General features: G+C 32.5%; 2 protein-coding genes across 2 annotated transcripts; one reads left to right on the top strand and one right to left on the bottom strand.

Annotated features, from left to right (window-relative positions):
* Positions 296-2,129, bottom strand: LOC109228472 (60S ribosomal protein L22-2-like). The gene is made up of 3 exons (XM_019393571.1): positions 2,027-2,129; positions 1,694-1,939; positions 296-606 (listed from the first exon to the last, which is right to left on the bottom strand). The coding sequence occupies exons 2-3, from the start codon at positions 1,930-1,932 to the stop codon at positions 462-464; spliced, it is 384 nt and encodes a 127-aa protein (XP_019249116.1). The 5' UTR covers positions 1,933-1,939; positions 2,027-2,129; the 3' UTR covers positions 296-461.
* On the top strand, positions 8,855-11,998 carry LOC109228473 (60S ribosomal protein L18-2-like). Its single transcript, XM_019393572.1, has 5 exons — positions 8,855-8,983; positions 9,069-9,158; positions 9,750-9,878; positions 9,983-10,165; positions 11,633-11,998. Exons 1-5 carry the CDS (start codon positions 8,981-8,983, stop codon positions 11,789-11,791), a joined length of 564 nt encoding a protein of 187 aa, XP_019249117.1. The 5' UTR covers positions 8,855-8,980; the 3' UTR covers positions 11,792-11,998.

Below are 16,283 nucleotides of genomic sequence, written 5' to 3' on the forward strand. Positions count from 1 at the left end.
CGTTACGCGCTTTCTGCATAAAATTTTCTTTCTGTCGATATACTTCTTCCTAATTATTGGATCAACTGCTGCATCGTCACATTTAATTTGAGCATAATCAAACTTTAAGTTGACCCTATACCACAAAATCTAAAGATGAATTCTAAGATAAGTTGTAATTTAGTAAACATGTTCTTTGAATGAAGGGGTTTTGGGCCCAAAAACAGAATAAATAGGTGTTGTGACTCACCCTGATTTTGAGATGACAATTAATATTTACCTGTATTCTCCTCAAATGCAATTGGCACAAAACGAACCCAAAAAGTTAAAAGCTAAGGTATAGAAGAAATAAACCAACTCCAGTAACACAATCTCATTTCTCCCTTAAAAACAGGGCAAAAATGCAAAAGATTTGATTCCAGACAAAAAGTGTAAATTATGTCAAAAAAGAGAGAACAATTACAATCTACTGCTTCTAGTTCTCAATCTTCCTCCTCAGCCTCATTCTCAGCAATGTTGAAGTACCTTAACTCGTACACATTGCGATCCTTGTTTGAAGAAATAACTCGAAGCCAATCACGCACGTTATTCTTCTTTAGATATTTCTTTGTCAAGTATTTCAAATACCTGGTTAAAGAATATAACATCATTACTTAGAAACAAATGGTTGGGAACATCTCAAGACAAAATGCATCTGCAACCAGGAACCTGGCAAAATAGAGCACAATAAAACAACGCAAATCGCCTAATTTTTATAACAGTAGGCATAATGCAAGTATCTACTGCAAATGCCTTAGCTAGTTCCTATATAAATTAAAGATTCCTAGTTTCTACACAGATTAAAAGAAAAATATGAGCGAGACATAAGACACAAGTGAAAGCTATGTTGCTCGAATCCTTCATAAATACCGTGAAGTGTGGATCGGATCCTTCAAATTTATTTACTTTTGGACACTTGTACGACAACATTTAGGAGGATCCGAGCCACATAGACTGAAAGTTCACAATACTAGACTCCTTAACTTCATTACAACAACCACTAATATAACTAGAATCACACTACAGAGACTTCTAGAGAAAATAAGCATGGCAGGAAACTGGGAATTTAATGGTATCAAGTCGAAAAAGCAAATTCAGAAGTGCCTTTAGGGCTGGTAGAATTGACCCAAGACCAATAAACCCGCCCAGCATTTAATGGGTTGGGCATGAAAGATTTTCCTGATGGGCTATTTTGGGCAGAACCCATATTGTCCCGTAAAATTAAATTAGCCAAATGCAACCCCTTAAGTGCCCAAACTCAACCCGTGCCAGACTCAAAACTTCAGTTTGCAATCAGCTTCTCTGAAGCTATGAATATACTTCTATTTTGGCCTTACCCATTCTAAATGACACCGGAAAAAAATAAATTAAAATACGTTTCCAATTTTCTTATACTTCATGGGCTAATATTCAATCAATTACGTGTTCAGCAAATTAAACTTCTAAGGATATCGTTCTGGTCCAGTAAATTTTGATCTTGGTTTCTTAATATCAATCAAGTCATTGTCCGCCAATTAAATTACTTTTAATTTGGTAAACTTTTATTACACCATTTATTTTGGAATTTTCAATGCTCGATAAATTTCAAGTTTTCAACATTCATAGCTGATAAACAGAAAAAACATTTTAACATTCATATAGATTATCATATCTTGAGAAAATAGAGGATATTTACCTCTTGGAGAAAGTGGTGTCGGAGGTGACGGTAATTTTGGTCTTGTCACGAGTGACAGTGACAGTGTCACCGAGAGCCCCAGCTTTTCCTCCAACTTTGATGCGTTCCTGCAGGAATTTCTCAAGTGAAGCAATTTCCATGATCTTATCCTCCACTGGCTTTGAACAATCAATTACGAATGTTGCTCCCTTCTTCTTTCCACCTTTGGTGGCTCCTCCTCCACTGCTTCCTTTACTCATCTTCGACCTGCTTTTCAACTTATGATTATCACTCAAAAGAAACGCCGAATATCATATCGTACTCCTTATATCTAAAAAGGAAGAGTTAACTGACCTGAGTAGATGTGTTCAGCTGCGCCTATGAGGAGGTTAGGGTTTTTTTGAGTGGGTTTATATAATGGATCATTTTTGGAGATCCATTCAAATTTGGGCCATGGATCCCTAAGGTGCCGACCTGTTTGAACGAGAGTAAAAAAGGAATGTTAATCCAAATAGCCTGTCATATTTTTTATTTATTTTTTCTAATCATTCACATAGATTATGTATTAACTATATACGATTATACACATAATAAATATGAATTATACATATATTATATAATAGGTGGTTATTTTTACTTTAAGCGATTGAGTGAGCGGATAATCGGATTAATTTAACAAGAAAAAATTAGAGGGATTGCACTGGCCCAACATATTAATAGCTTGTTTACCCAACATAAAAAAAAATGTGCTTTCTTTTTTCAAAGTTGAAGTGTTTGCCAAGCTTTTAAAACGGAAAAAAAAAAGTGGTTTTAAGCAAAAGTAGAAGCAGAAAAAAGTAAATTCTCTCCAAAAAGTACTTTTTTGAAGAAAAAAAATACATTTAGAAGCGGTTTTTAAAAACTTGGATAAAAACTAATTGCTGCTCAAAAATACTTTTTAAATTAACTTGTATCTATGAAATGGCACGTGATGATTTAAATATTTATTGATATCAAGAAACAATAAAATTTAATTAATGAGAGAAATTTTATGTATAATAATACAACAATCATCTAAATGTCGAAAAATATTATTATAATAGCATAATACGTGAATTTAAAGTAAAGGGACATCATCAAAACTTACATAAATGATTAATTTTGTCATGTTAGTTAGATAATTATATATTATAGTTTAAAAGTATTTAATGTGATGGTATCTTAACGGATACTTCTTTGTGGACAATATTTTTTCTGTATGTTTCCTCCTAATGCATTGATTGTTCTACTTAATCATAACTCTTGTTATCAATCTTGATATCCCTCTTGTAAGTGCAACATACAGTTGTTCGTGCAAGAAAATATATTTGCGGTAAATATAGTCCAGTATTTAGAATGTTTGTCCTTGTGGTTTATATATTATATTTGCAAAACATAAACATACTAAAAATTATTTTCACACAAATTTAAAAGGATATTCCTTAGTTTCGAAAGACGAATGTTGAATTCAAGGATAAGAATATATTTAGAAGCACATTAACCTGTATCATAATTTTTGCATGTATGATGTTATTGTCAAAATATCTATATACCATCTGTGTGCTATTACATGAGATATTCGGCTTATCTAAGTTTTTCAGTAGCATGACAGACATATTTTTCTTCACAATTAACCTATATACAATGGAAGATCAATTTTAACTTAGTCTATTATATATACGGTGACACTAACATACGTAAGAAATAAGAAACTTGACAACAAACATGTATGGTAGAGGGCCATTTTGGTATTAAAGTATTTAAGTATTCTTCTTGGTAGTAATTATTGGTATCATTTTTTTCTAAGTCAAAAAACTGAAAATGTTTTGTTTTTCTATAAAATTTTGCAATCAACTTTTTATTTAGTTGATCAACTTATTCATTTCTTCTAGCTAAGATATCTTTTTAATTCCATCATGCGATTTGCACAAATTGCGTTTTAATCTAATGATAAAAGTATTTCTCTTTTTAAATGCATTACTATTACCATTGAGATTGATAACCAAGTGTTCAGGAAGAACCAAATCATCTTTTATTGGATGCTCTTTTTCGTTTCCGACACGAAGCAAGAAGACACTGAATACTGAATCTGTTCTTACTTTATATTTCTTGTCAGTTGAATCTTTTTCGTTTGAGGCCATAAGTATAACTTTGGCAAGCTAGCTTTTACAGTCTTTGCTTTTGTCGATTTTGGAACTACTGGTAGTGCTTGACAGAAATAACTTCCCAAACCATTAATTTTTCATCTGGTATATTAATATCCGATATATCTCTAGAACTCTGAGCAATTACTTCGACCGTTTGCCATATAGCCATAAATGCTTCATCCCATATTATCAATTTTACTTTCCTTATAAATTTAGCACCATTGCTCTGCCTTGATATATTTGTGATGGTTATTTAAGTTGTTTGAAGAGTTATATCAAATCTAAAGTGGGTGGCCTCACAACTAATCGTTGTTGGTACACCATTTGCTATTATTGCTAACAATTGCATGCCTCTTGATTGATATTTTCAAGTAATGCATGACATAGAAATATTATTTCGATTCCGTCAGAGGCATATACAAAGAATAATCCCGCTATACCATAATCGACTCTTTATAATATAGTCTTGAAAACTTGTTCTTGTTTAGGATTTAGCTTTGATTGTGCTTTCTCAGACACTTGTATTACATTTTGATTTTTAATATACTAACCTCTTTACTTTGCCCACTTGTGAGAATATACTGGGTTTGTTGTTGTTGTTGTTGTAACCTTTTTACTTAGTGTTCTAACGCTCTATTTATGGAATAAATTTATGTACCCTAAGTTTTTTTCTTTTAACTTGAATAAGAATTTTACTCATATGATGAATTTAAAAATAACTGAATTGGATTCGCTTGCTAAATAATTAATTAAAAGATTTAATTATTTGGTTTAAACATAAAAAATAATTCATTTTATGTCGATTCAGATCTTAATATTAGTTCATCTCTTGTTTTGAATATTTAATCTTAAATATAATGTTATCCACCATAAATTTTATTTTCAAAGAGTAAAAGATTGATATGACATTTCACTTTTAGATCTTTATGTTTGTAGAATCATTAGCGGTATTGACTCTTACCAACCATTTTTTTTTCTTTTTCACACATATATTCTTAAATATTTTCTTAATTGTTGTTTAATAATTGGGTGTTTTTCAGTATTACACGAAAAAGTGATAAAAGATATTGTTTGAGTAGGAAAGTCGTTTAAATATAACATAAAAATATATTATCATGGGGGTATTTTTTTCTCAATTTCAACTATTTATGCAGTCCGTTTAATATTACTTTTATTTTTTCTTCATATTGGATATTATGGAGTTGTAATGTATTGCCAATAGAGAGGATTATTATGAAATTGAGTTTTATTAAACCTTCCTACATGTTTTTAATAAGAATTTAACGACAAATTTTTATTGATGTTAAAATTTTAAATATTGTAAAAATTAGCATAGAAGGTGTTATAGTCCAAAAAAATAGATTATTGCAGTTATGCCCTTTCCTTGTGAGTTCTTCCGTTTAATATTTTAGGACTTTTTTGATATATTAATATTATTTTTATGCTTTTATAATAATATATGCTCATATTTTTCTAAATGGATTTGAACAATATAATAAATTCTCAAATTAAATTAGTGATAGGATATTATAATACGTTATCAAATTAAATTAGTAATAGGAATTTTTAAGAAGTATATCTTAATAGTAACAGGATTACATGACTGAAGGTATTTACTTGTTCAATTTTATATGAATTAGACAACCCGAAAGCAATTATACTAATAGGATTCCTAAAGGCAATCATGTAGGATTCCTAGCGTGTAGTATTATGTCCTAAAACTAATAGGATTATAAGGCTAATATCTAGAATTCCGGTTATGTCCTTTTATTATGAGTTATTATGCTTAATATTATAAGGTTATTTTTGTAAACTAACATTGTATTCATGCTTTTATAATAACTANTATTTACTACTTAGTCTACGTTATTATTCTAATTTTCTTAAAAATTATACCTTATAATCTTAAAAAGAATAAATCATCCACAAACTTGACTTATATTTTGTGATGTCATTAAAGTTGAACTTTGTTATTGGATGAGGTTATATGCAACCTTAACTATGTTAGAATAATAGATATGGTTCAACTATCAAATCCTTCTGCACGTGTTTTTACGTCTATTAATAAAAAGTGTATAAAATTTAGAATAAGAATGAATTATATGTAATAACAATTGACATCGAGATAAAATATAATATTTATATAATTAAGAGTAAGGAAAAGGGGTATTATCACTTTTAGCCTGCGCCAGAAACTATTTACATTTGGTAACCGGAAAAGTGTATAAAATTTTTATAATTTTGTATATAACATACAGAATGTATATTATACAGTGTCATTTTCCTTAAGGAAATTTCTCTATTTTTTTATTAAGCTACTAAAACTATACACCATTAAGATATTAGTTCATTGAAAATTTAGAAAATCAATTGAAATATCCAATATATAAAATATTAATGGCAGTTATCATTATATCTAACATGGAATGTATATTTCTGTTGATATATTTACTTTTCATAATTGTATAAATATTTACCACTAATAAATGTATTCTAATATAATTTAAATGATTAATTATATTTAAGCAAAAAAGAAAAAAGTAGACAAACCTAACGGTCAGCTTCAATTTGGCCGTTGCCCAATGGGTGGATTGCAAAAATAGCCCTTTTTTGGGCAATTTTTTTTTTAAATAATACTTTTACTAATTACTAATTTAGCCCTTAAAACTATAAATACACCCCTCTCTTCTTCATTTCTTCACTCATCTCTCATTTCTCAAACTCATATTTTCAATTATCATTCTCTCATTCTTCACCTAAAGTGCAATCAACTATTTGGCTCTCATTCTTTTTTGAATTTAATTTATCGTATTATTTATTATTTGAAGTTTGAAAAATTGAACTTCAAACTCTTTCAAGTGTTCAATTTATTGCCGAATTCGGTGCATTCCCTCTAACTCTTTCTTAAATTCTAAATGAGATATTCAAAATTTCAAATATAAAGATTTTAAAGCCTTTGCATCATTATATTTAGACACTCTTTTTATAAGATTTTAAAGCCTTTGCACCTTTCCGGTTCATTTTTTACCCAGATGGACCCGGACCCGTTAAGCCCAGTTTGAAAAAACCGGTAACCGGCCGGTCACCTTTTTTCTCAACCCGGACCGACCCGCCAACCCGTTAAACACCCATAGTTTCAATTTAGATGATATAATTTGACTTGACACAAAGTTTAAGAAAAAAATAAAGACTTTTGAAACATGTGGTCCTAAAAGCTTAAGGGGCAAAAACTTTGTGGGACTATGGCATTTTTGTGGCTATAAAAACTTACTATCATTTAAGGGTAAAATGAGTAAAATAAAAAATTTTAAGTTAAAATTATTTTCAAATTTAGAAATATTTTATTCTTTTTTGAACGGACTAATAAGGAAAGTATGTCATTCAACTTGAAAAAGAAAGAGTAATAATATTAAAGTTTTCTTATTTACTCTATCTTTTTTTCTTTAATTTCTTTCTTTCTCTTTCTTCACTTTTAGTAGATTCACCAGCCACCATTTCCACATCATCGTCTTCCTCCTCCAGCAAACCCAACTACTCCATTACTACATACCTTTTCAAATTAGACGAAAACCCTTTGTTCATTTTTTGAGTATGTCAACTACCTTCGTGTCACAACCCTAATTCTCCCTCCGTGAACCGTCGTGATGGCGCCTAGTCTCTAAGACTAGGTAAGCCTAACATTTCGGAAAAAGGAACGAAAACATAAAAGCTATCAACTAATAAATAAATTTAAACAAGGAATGCGATCCGCTCGGCATATACAATAATCACTTTCGAACAGTACTTAAAATCTTCCAAAACCTGGAGTGTCATAAGTCACAAGCTATAGAAAGAAAACAGTGCTTCTAAACTCCAAAATCTATCAATGAAGAAAATACAAGAAATCTTAACTTGAGGAAGAGTAGATAGGGACTTCTAGGTCTGCGGATGCGACAGATATACCTTGAAGTCTCTACAGTCATCTCGGTGATGTGGCTGATAAAAGGTACCTGGATCTGCACACGAAAAACATAATAAATGCAATTATTTATAGAATATAGGATTTTGTGAAGAGAGGAGGGGAATAGAGAGAATGAAGAGGCGGCTGGTTAGAGAAATGGTCTCTAAGATTTAGTGGGAGGGATATATGGCGAGTGAGGGGTTCATTTTGGGATGTTAATCATTTAAGATCAACGACTCGGATTAAAGGGGGAAGCGGGGCGGGTTGAATTAAATGGGTCGTTTGGTTTGGGCCAAGGGCTGCTGGGCTAAGGATTTGGAGATTTTGGGCCGCTGATTTGGTCCAGAAATAGCCTGACCTGGGCTAGCCTTTAAAATATCCGAAATTAATTGAAATAAGACTATTAAAACGTTTACTAAATAATAGAAAATATTATTTATGAAATAAGATGCTTAAAAATTAATAACTCAACATTATAAAAATATAGAATGCTATTTTTGCATAATTAATATAATAAATGTAATTGTTTATATAATATAGGCTATTATCGCAACTAATGTAGATAATAGGTAAAAATGCAAATATAATTATGTAAAAATGGGACAAAAATAGTGTAAAATGCATTTAGGTAAAATGTAAATTCGGATGATTAGGTCACCAAAAAAATAATTTGAAGGGATAATTAATATATATTTGAATAATTTAAATGCAAGAAAATTAATTTAGAGCTTTAAAAATTATAAAAAATACTTATATAACCCTTATAAATTGGATAATGGTGCAAAATAATATTTTGAAAGTATATAGAGTACTTTAAAGATATGAGAGCAAAATTGGGTATCAATAGTATCTTTAGAAAAATATTCATTCTGTCCATTTAGATTCAAAAGAATCTTATTTACTATCTTTTTATTTAAATTCAAAAAACTTTATCTTCCAATTTAAATTAAATGTTATTACAAATATTTTCCTAAAATACCAAGTATTATAGTAGCTCACACTTGCTTTGACCATAATGCAAACTTTATTTCATTAATATAGATATAGATTAATACAAAAGGTGCATTAATTTGTCATAGACCTCACCAGCACCGTAGCTCCAGTAGTAAAATCCCCTCTAAAAACCCTAGCGCGTTATTTCATAAATATTGAGTGAGAGGCGCCTAACCCTAGAATCACAGCTCAAACACCCCCATAGAAGCAATGGTACTTCCTTGTTCTGCCTTGGTGTCCATTTTCTTTCTAACATAATAAATATGTGTAAAATGTGTGTGAATTATGTTGTGAGCAGGGTATCGATTTGAAGGCTGGAGGTAAGAACAAGAAGACAAAGCGCACAGCACCTAAGTCTGATGATGTTTACTTGAAACTCCTCGTCAAGGTGAAACTTCATCCGACTCTCCTTATTTTTCTTAGTATATATTATTCTAATATTAGTGCAGTTGCCATGTAGGATGTGTTTGGTACGGAGGAAAATGTTTTTCATACAAAATGTTTTCTGTGGAATTTGTTGTTACCATCATGATCTAGTGTGTTTGCTTGGCTATAAAAATAATTGACATGATAATCATACTAGATGAAGAATGAGTTTCAGTTTTGTGAACTGACAGTGTGAAAAATGTTGACACCATCAGGTCAGGTCACATAAAAGTTTTAAATTACAAGTAACTCTATTATAACAAGTTAAATTACATTGATAATATAAAATATTCAGTGCATATAAAATAGGGTATTGGTAAAGATGAAAATAGTGTCTCATGTTGGTTGAAACAAAATGGAATAAGGGTTGTGATATTTGAGAATGAAAAATGAGTATTGCCCATTAGAGAAGGAAGTCATTCTAACCCTTTTTGTGAAAATAGTTTATAGTAATCAAACATTGCAAAGTGAACTATTTTCCTATCATACCAAGCACTCTATTCAGTAGTTCAAATGTTTGATTAGTGCAGTCTTTTGTTTGACATTTTTACAGCTATACCGATTTTTGGTGCGGAGGACGGGAAGCAAGTTCAACGCAGTGATTCTTAAGCGGCTCTTTATGAGCAAAACCAACAAACCTCCCCTTTCACTCTCGAGGTTGATATCTTATACCAAAGGAAAGGTATATCTTTCCTCTTTCCGTTATTGGATGCATTTTATTGCAGATGTATAGGTTCATTTGTTTGTCTTTCTTTGCTTTAGCTGATTTTTTAAATGTGATTTTAGGAGGATAAGATTGCTGTGATTGTGGGCTCTGTTACCGATGATGTTAGGGCCTATGAAGTTCCAAAATTGATGGTATGTGCTTTGAGATTCACAAAGACTGCAAGGGCAAGGATTGAGAAAGCTGGTGGTGAGTGTTTGACATTTGATCAGCTGGCTCTTAGAGCTCCACTTGGTCAAAACACGGTAATGAATCACACCCCTTTACCTCTTTGCTGCTTAATTTATTGCCCTTTAACGTGGTAGTTCCTTAAGATTTTTCGAAACCTTGGATGTGTTGTCTGTATGCTGCCATTTATTTTGCGTATAGATCGCTGCAGCCATTTGATTTCATAGTTTAGTAATGAAGTCTTATTTTGTAGGAAAGAAGTTGATATGGTAGTCTACGAGATAGAAGAACACTATCTTGAACTGTTGTATTCAAATTAGTCAGTAGAATGCAATATAGTTGTGGTGTTGGAGGCTTGAATTGGTATTGAAAAAAGCATAAATTCTTGTTTCGCATTCTTCAAATGTGATTTGACATGTTTATGATAGGAATTGGACACTGTCGATGCTTAGTATTTATTTGTCAGCTTTTTTTTGACATCTTGCTGCCTGAGCTTCCACTTTGTCCTCTTGCATGTTAGTTTCCTTTAGCTCTTCATTGGTTGCACATAGTTCTTCTTGAGAGCCTTGTTATGATTCCTAAGATTTTATCTATGCGTACACAAAACCAAAGAAGATTGTATCTGCTTGAGCCTTTTCCCAGAAGAATCCATGGAGTTGTGCTCGAATGCTATAGGATTACATTAATTCAAATTAATATTACATTCTTATTCTAATCCTCCCTTTTCCTTTCGGATCACTGGCTTATAGGTGGAGGAATTTTCCACAACTTTTGAAACCTGTTAAAAAGATGCTATGTAATTATTCATATATAAAAACGGAAAAGTGTTACTTAAAAGTTATATAATTAGGAATCAGGGTTTTCTCAAAAATAAAGATAAAAATATATGTATTCAGGAATCAGAGTAGTTTACCTATTTTATTATAGTTATTCAAGTTTCCCTTTTAGTAGATTTTAGATTTGAATAAACTGAATGTTCTAAATATAGGTTTAACTATCACATTATTCAGTTAATTAAAAATTCTTAAAGAGTTTCTCTTGTTTTGTAAAACAATGTGTGTTCTCCTGTTTGAACATTTGCTAGGAAATCTTTTAATAGCAGTGTCTGACTCTGTGGGAGCTGCCTATAGGGAAAAATCTGATATTGACATTTTTAGAGTATTAGGTAGCATGGGTTATTTACATGAATGAACACAATAATTGATTTTTTTGGTAATAACGGTTAAACATTGTAAATAATCCTTATAAAAAACATTGTAATTAAATCCCCAAGGCATATAGAGTTTAATAAGTTAAATGAACAATGGTTATATTTGTACATTTCTCTAATTATCTTAACCTAGCATTGGAGATTTCACTTGTGTATAATTGCTAATTGGGAGCCGAGATCTCTGCCATGCTTGCTGCAGAATCCTTTTGTTTCCATATTATATGGTTGGAGTTCCATTCATAACAGTGTTTGCTCAATGTCATCTGTTGCACTTCCAACATAAGTGTCTGAACTCCAGCTAAGATGTTGTAAATATTTATATATCAATTTGCAGGTTCTTCTCAGAGGCCCTAAGAATGCTCGTGAAGCAGTGAGGCACTTTGGTCCAGCTCCTGGAGTTCCACACAGCCACACGAAACCATATGTGCGTTCCAAGGGAAGGAAGTTTGAGAGGGCCAGAGGAAGAAGAAAGAGCAGGGGTTACAAGGTTTAAGTTGGATTCCATTATCTTAGGTTATCATTGTACAAGTTTTGGAGACTACAATGCACTTGTTTGGTTGGTTATGCTTTTTTAAATCTTGTTTAGAATTTTTGAGTTATATGAACTTGAAATTATTTTTTTTCAAAATTCTATGTAGTGTTAGTATGATATCTTTTTATACATATATTGCTATTACTACAGAGTTTAACTGCTTTCTTCTCTTTGGTCTTTTTTATCTTGCTGTTCCTACTTGTTGCCATTACTCCTTTTTATCCTTTCTCTAGATGAGGGTCTATGGGAAACATCTTTGCCCTTCCAGGATAGGGGTAAGGCTGCATACATCTTTCCTTCCCCAGACCCCATAGGGGTAAGGAGGCTGCATACAACTTATTAGGTTTGTTGTTGTTGTCAATGTCAATGTAGCTTTGTGAGTTTGTTACTTTATGAAACTCAGAAACCAAAATCTCATTGTTTTTGCTGTATTTGGATGGATTCAGCTTCATCTTGTTATATTCATGGTTTTGTGGAATAAGTGGGCGATTCAGAAATTTTGTGGCCATTGAGTAATGCTCGTCCTTGCTTTAGATCTTATGGCAGATTTTAAGTTCTCAACACCAGAAAATATCTGGAAAGACTTTCTAAGAAACATAGACATCAAACAGTCCGTTGGGCTTAGCTGATATAATAAAGTAATTGCTAAGCACTAAGTGTTGAAATTGATATAATAAGAGGGTGTTTTGGTAATTTTATAACGTGGTCAAACTAGCTTATAAGCACTTTCATGGTTTATTTACGCATTTGGCAAATATTAAAGTGCTTATAAGTTGCGTTTGGCAAATATTAAAGTGCTTATATGTTAAAATATTCCAGAGTTATATATAAGTTGGTCGTCTCGAACTTTGTTTAGCTTCTAAGCACTTTTAGTTTGATTAATAATTTTATCATTTTATCCCTAGAATGTCTTTTCTAAATTAAAACCCCCAATTCTCCATTACTTCATTCCCTGGCAGCCAGAGGCGAATGTTGCGCTATAAGTAAGGGTTCAATTATACCCATAACATATGTAAATTTATTAAAATTAAAATAGATACTAATAAATATGAATCTATAACTTTAAAATTATAATGGGTCCAATGTTAAAAATCTTAAAAAATTGAACCCATAATGTAACGACCCGGCCGGTCGTTTCGTGTATTGTGGGTGTTCCCCTATTTATTGCCTCTCTATGAATTGGGACACTTAGCCCCAAGGTTAAAAGTTTAAGTTGAAAGAGTTGACTGACGTTTGGCTTTTATGTAGACGATTCCAGCATAAAGTTTTGATGGTTCTGGTAGCTTCGTATGGTGATTTTGGACTTAGGCGTATGCCCGAATTTAGATTTCGAGGTCCATAGTATTACAACCCCAAATTCCCACCTTACGATGTCGTGATGGCACCTTAGGTACGCCTAATACATGAAGAGATCTAATAGAAATAACCAATTCAACTATATAAAATTAAACTGATAAATAAAATAACATAACTAAAGCTGAACAATAGTTATACAATCCCAGAATCGATAGTACATAGTCATAAGCTCTACTGAGATACATTAGAATATCTAACTACAATTTAGAACGAAGATAAACAATAGCAAAGATAATATTAGGAGGTGACACCGAGGCCTGCGAGCGTCAAGCAGGTATACCTTGAAGTCTCCAGCCGCGCAGACACAACTCTTAAATTCAACACGATCCGAAGTACCTGGATCTGCACAAAAATGTGCAAAAGCGTAGCATGAGTACATCACAACGTTACTAAGTAAGTATCAAGCGTAACGTCGATAGAATAGTGACGAGGCCATATCAAGGCACCCACTAGACATAAAAACTTGTGCAAGATATTAACATAAAGCTAACAGCGGAAAGAACATCAATGTAAGACTAATAGCGGAAAGATTATAATATAAAATCAACAATGGAATTATAGAGTCACAAATGGCAATAAGAAGTAAACGGGTAACAAAGCACCAAAATAATCAGAACACCGATAAGGTATGCATGAAATCAATTAAGGAACAAATGACAATTCAAGTAAACAAATCGTTCTCAACACATGACTTAAAACAAGTATTTTTCCGAGGTACCACACCTCGAAATCACAACTCATAAGCCACAACCCTGGATCTTACACACATGGCACCTCGTGCTTACATTATCGTTCACATTAAAAGGTCAACGTGCTACCATGTACATTGTATCCGTGTCAATTGCCAAATAAAAATGTTCGAAAGATTTATTTAAATAAAATAAGGCAAAATAACAATTTCGAATAAAGTAAGGCGTCAAATAAGATAATGGTTTATTTTAGAAGTCAAATAAATTAAAAAATAAAGTACAATCTATACAAAATAGAGTATCAAAAGAGAAAAATGAGTTTAGTTTAGAAATCAATTAAGGTAAAGTAAAATATCATTTTTAAATAAAGTAAAACATCGAAAAAATTAATGAATTAAATGTAGAATCATTTAAAGTAAAGCGTGATAACAATTTAAATATAGCAAATCACCGAGTGAGATGAGGAGTTTTATTTTGAGAGTCAAATATAGTAAAGCATGTTATCAAACAATCAATTCACCAAGTAACAACGGACACACATATTGGCACATTAAAGCAGCACAACAAATTATGTAGAATGCATAACTCACCTAAGAAATTACAATCGTTCCAACACAAGAGTAACAACAGATAATTAAGTACAATCAAAATTACGAATGGAATGAGGTGAGAAAACAAAACAATAACTGTTCAAATCAACAAGCCTTTCCACCATAGAATGTACAACAAGAATTACACCGAGGTACCACACCTCATATTCACACTTCACAAGTCACAATCACAATCTTCCTTATATCACCGCGTGAGTCTTGTATTTAATTTAAAAATATATCACATGCGCTTTAGCCCCCTTATCTCACCGCGTGGCTTCAAGTAATTCCCTTACTAGCAACATGCGTATAAATCCCACCATGTTGTTGCATGTACATCAACCCCTATCCTTATACCGCCGCATGCACATCAATATCACATCACAATAATCAACTCATACCACACGTGCCCATATGCCACAACGTTTCCAAAATCAACAATACCGATATTACCACAACACATAGCCCACGACTCAACCACAACATGTACAAGAATTTCATACAAAATGAATGAGAAACAACTCAACAAGGAAAGATATCCCAATAATCAACAACTTCAACCACAAAGTATTAATAGCTTTCACAACTGCAACCTCAATAACTCAACAATAAAGGTGTTCCATGAAATGGCAACTTCCAATTAAGGTACATAACATAAACTTAACAATAAAAGAGATATCATGAAACAACAACTACAACTAAATGCATGAGAATAGCTCATCAATTGAAAGAATAGCATGTAACAACAACTACAAACAAATGCATATAAGGGAAACCTCGACAATGGAAACTAGGACTTGTATTAACAACTTCAATTAAAACATGTATGAGTTGACAACAAAAGATAGGACAAATAATAACAACTTCAATTAAATGCTCTCTTTATGAGATCAGTTCTTACCGCTTGCGGAGTTTACCTATAACAACAATCAAGTATTCAGATGACTCCTTATGAGGCCTTATATAGGCGGCAGTGTCATTCTCCAGTTGGCTGGTTCGAGCCGGGAGAGACTAGGTTGTTGGCACTGATTTGGTTCAGGATGCCTTCGAGAAAGTCAAGTTGATTCAGGATAGGACAGTCTAGACAAAAGATTTATGCTGATCAGAAGGTTCGTGATGTCGCATATATGGTAGGTGAAAAAGTGTTTCTCAGAGTTTCACCCATGAAAGGTGTGATAAGGTTCGGAAAGAATGGCAAGTTGAGCCCTCGGTATATTAGCCCCTTTGAGGTGTTAGAGAGAGTTGGGGAGGTGGCCTACAGACTTGCATTGCCACCTAGACTATCGGGTATTCACACAGTGTTTCATGTCTCTATGCTCCAGAAGTATTATGATGATCCGTCACATGTTTTGGACTTTAGCACGGTTCAGTTTGATGAGAATTTAGCCTATGAGGAGGAGCCGATGGCTATTCTAGCCCGACAAGTTCGAAAGCTGAGATCTAGGAGTTTTCCCTCTATGAAAGTGTAATGGAGAGATAGCCGATCAAGGCAGCTACGTGGGAGTCCGAATCCAATATGCGGAGTAGATACTCACACATTTTCACCGGTCCAAGTATTTTTCTATGTCCGTTCGAGGACGAACGTTTCTTTTAGAGGTGGAGAATGTGATGACCCGATAGGTAATTGTTTGTTCAATTTCAGTAACTCCATTGACAAAACCACAGAGCTTCGTATTTATAATCACGGTACTGCTAATCTACATCAAGATTTGAAAACAATCAAGAGTACAACGTGGTGTAAATGGAATTAGTTGATTATTGGGGAATATTTCTCATGTATAATGACAATAGAACCAAATATTCTTGTGGTGGTAAAAT

This window comes from Nicotiana attenuata, chromosome 7 (genome assembly GCF_001879085.1).
Source record: "Nicotiana attenuata strain UT chromosome 7, NIATTr2, whole genome shotgun sequence".
Classification (NCBI taxonomy): Eukaryota; Viridiplantae; Streptophyta; class Magnoliopsida; order Solanales; family Solanaceae; genus Nicotiana; species Nicotiana attenuata.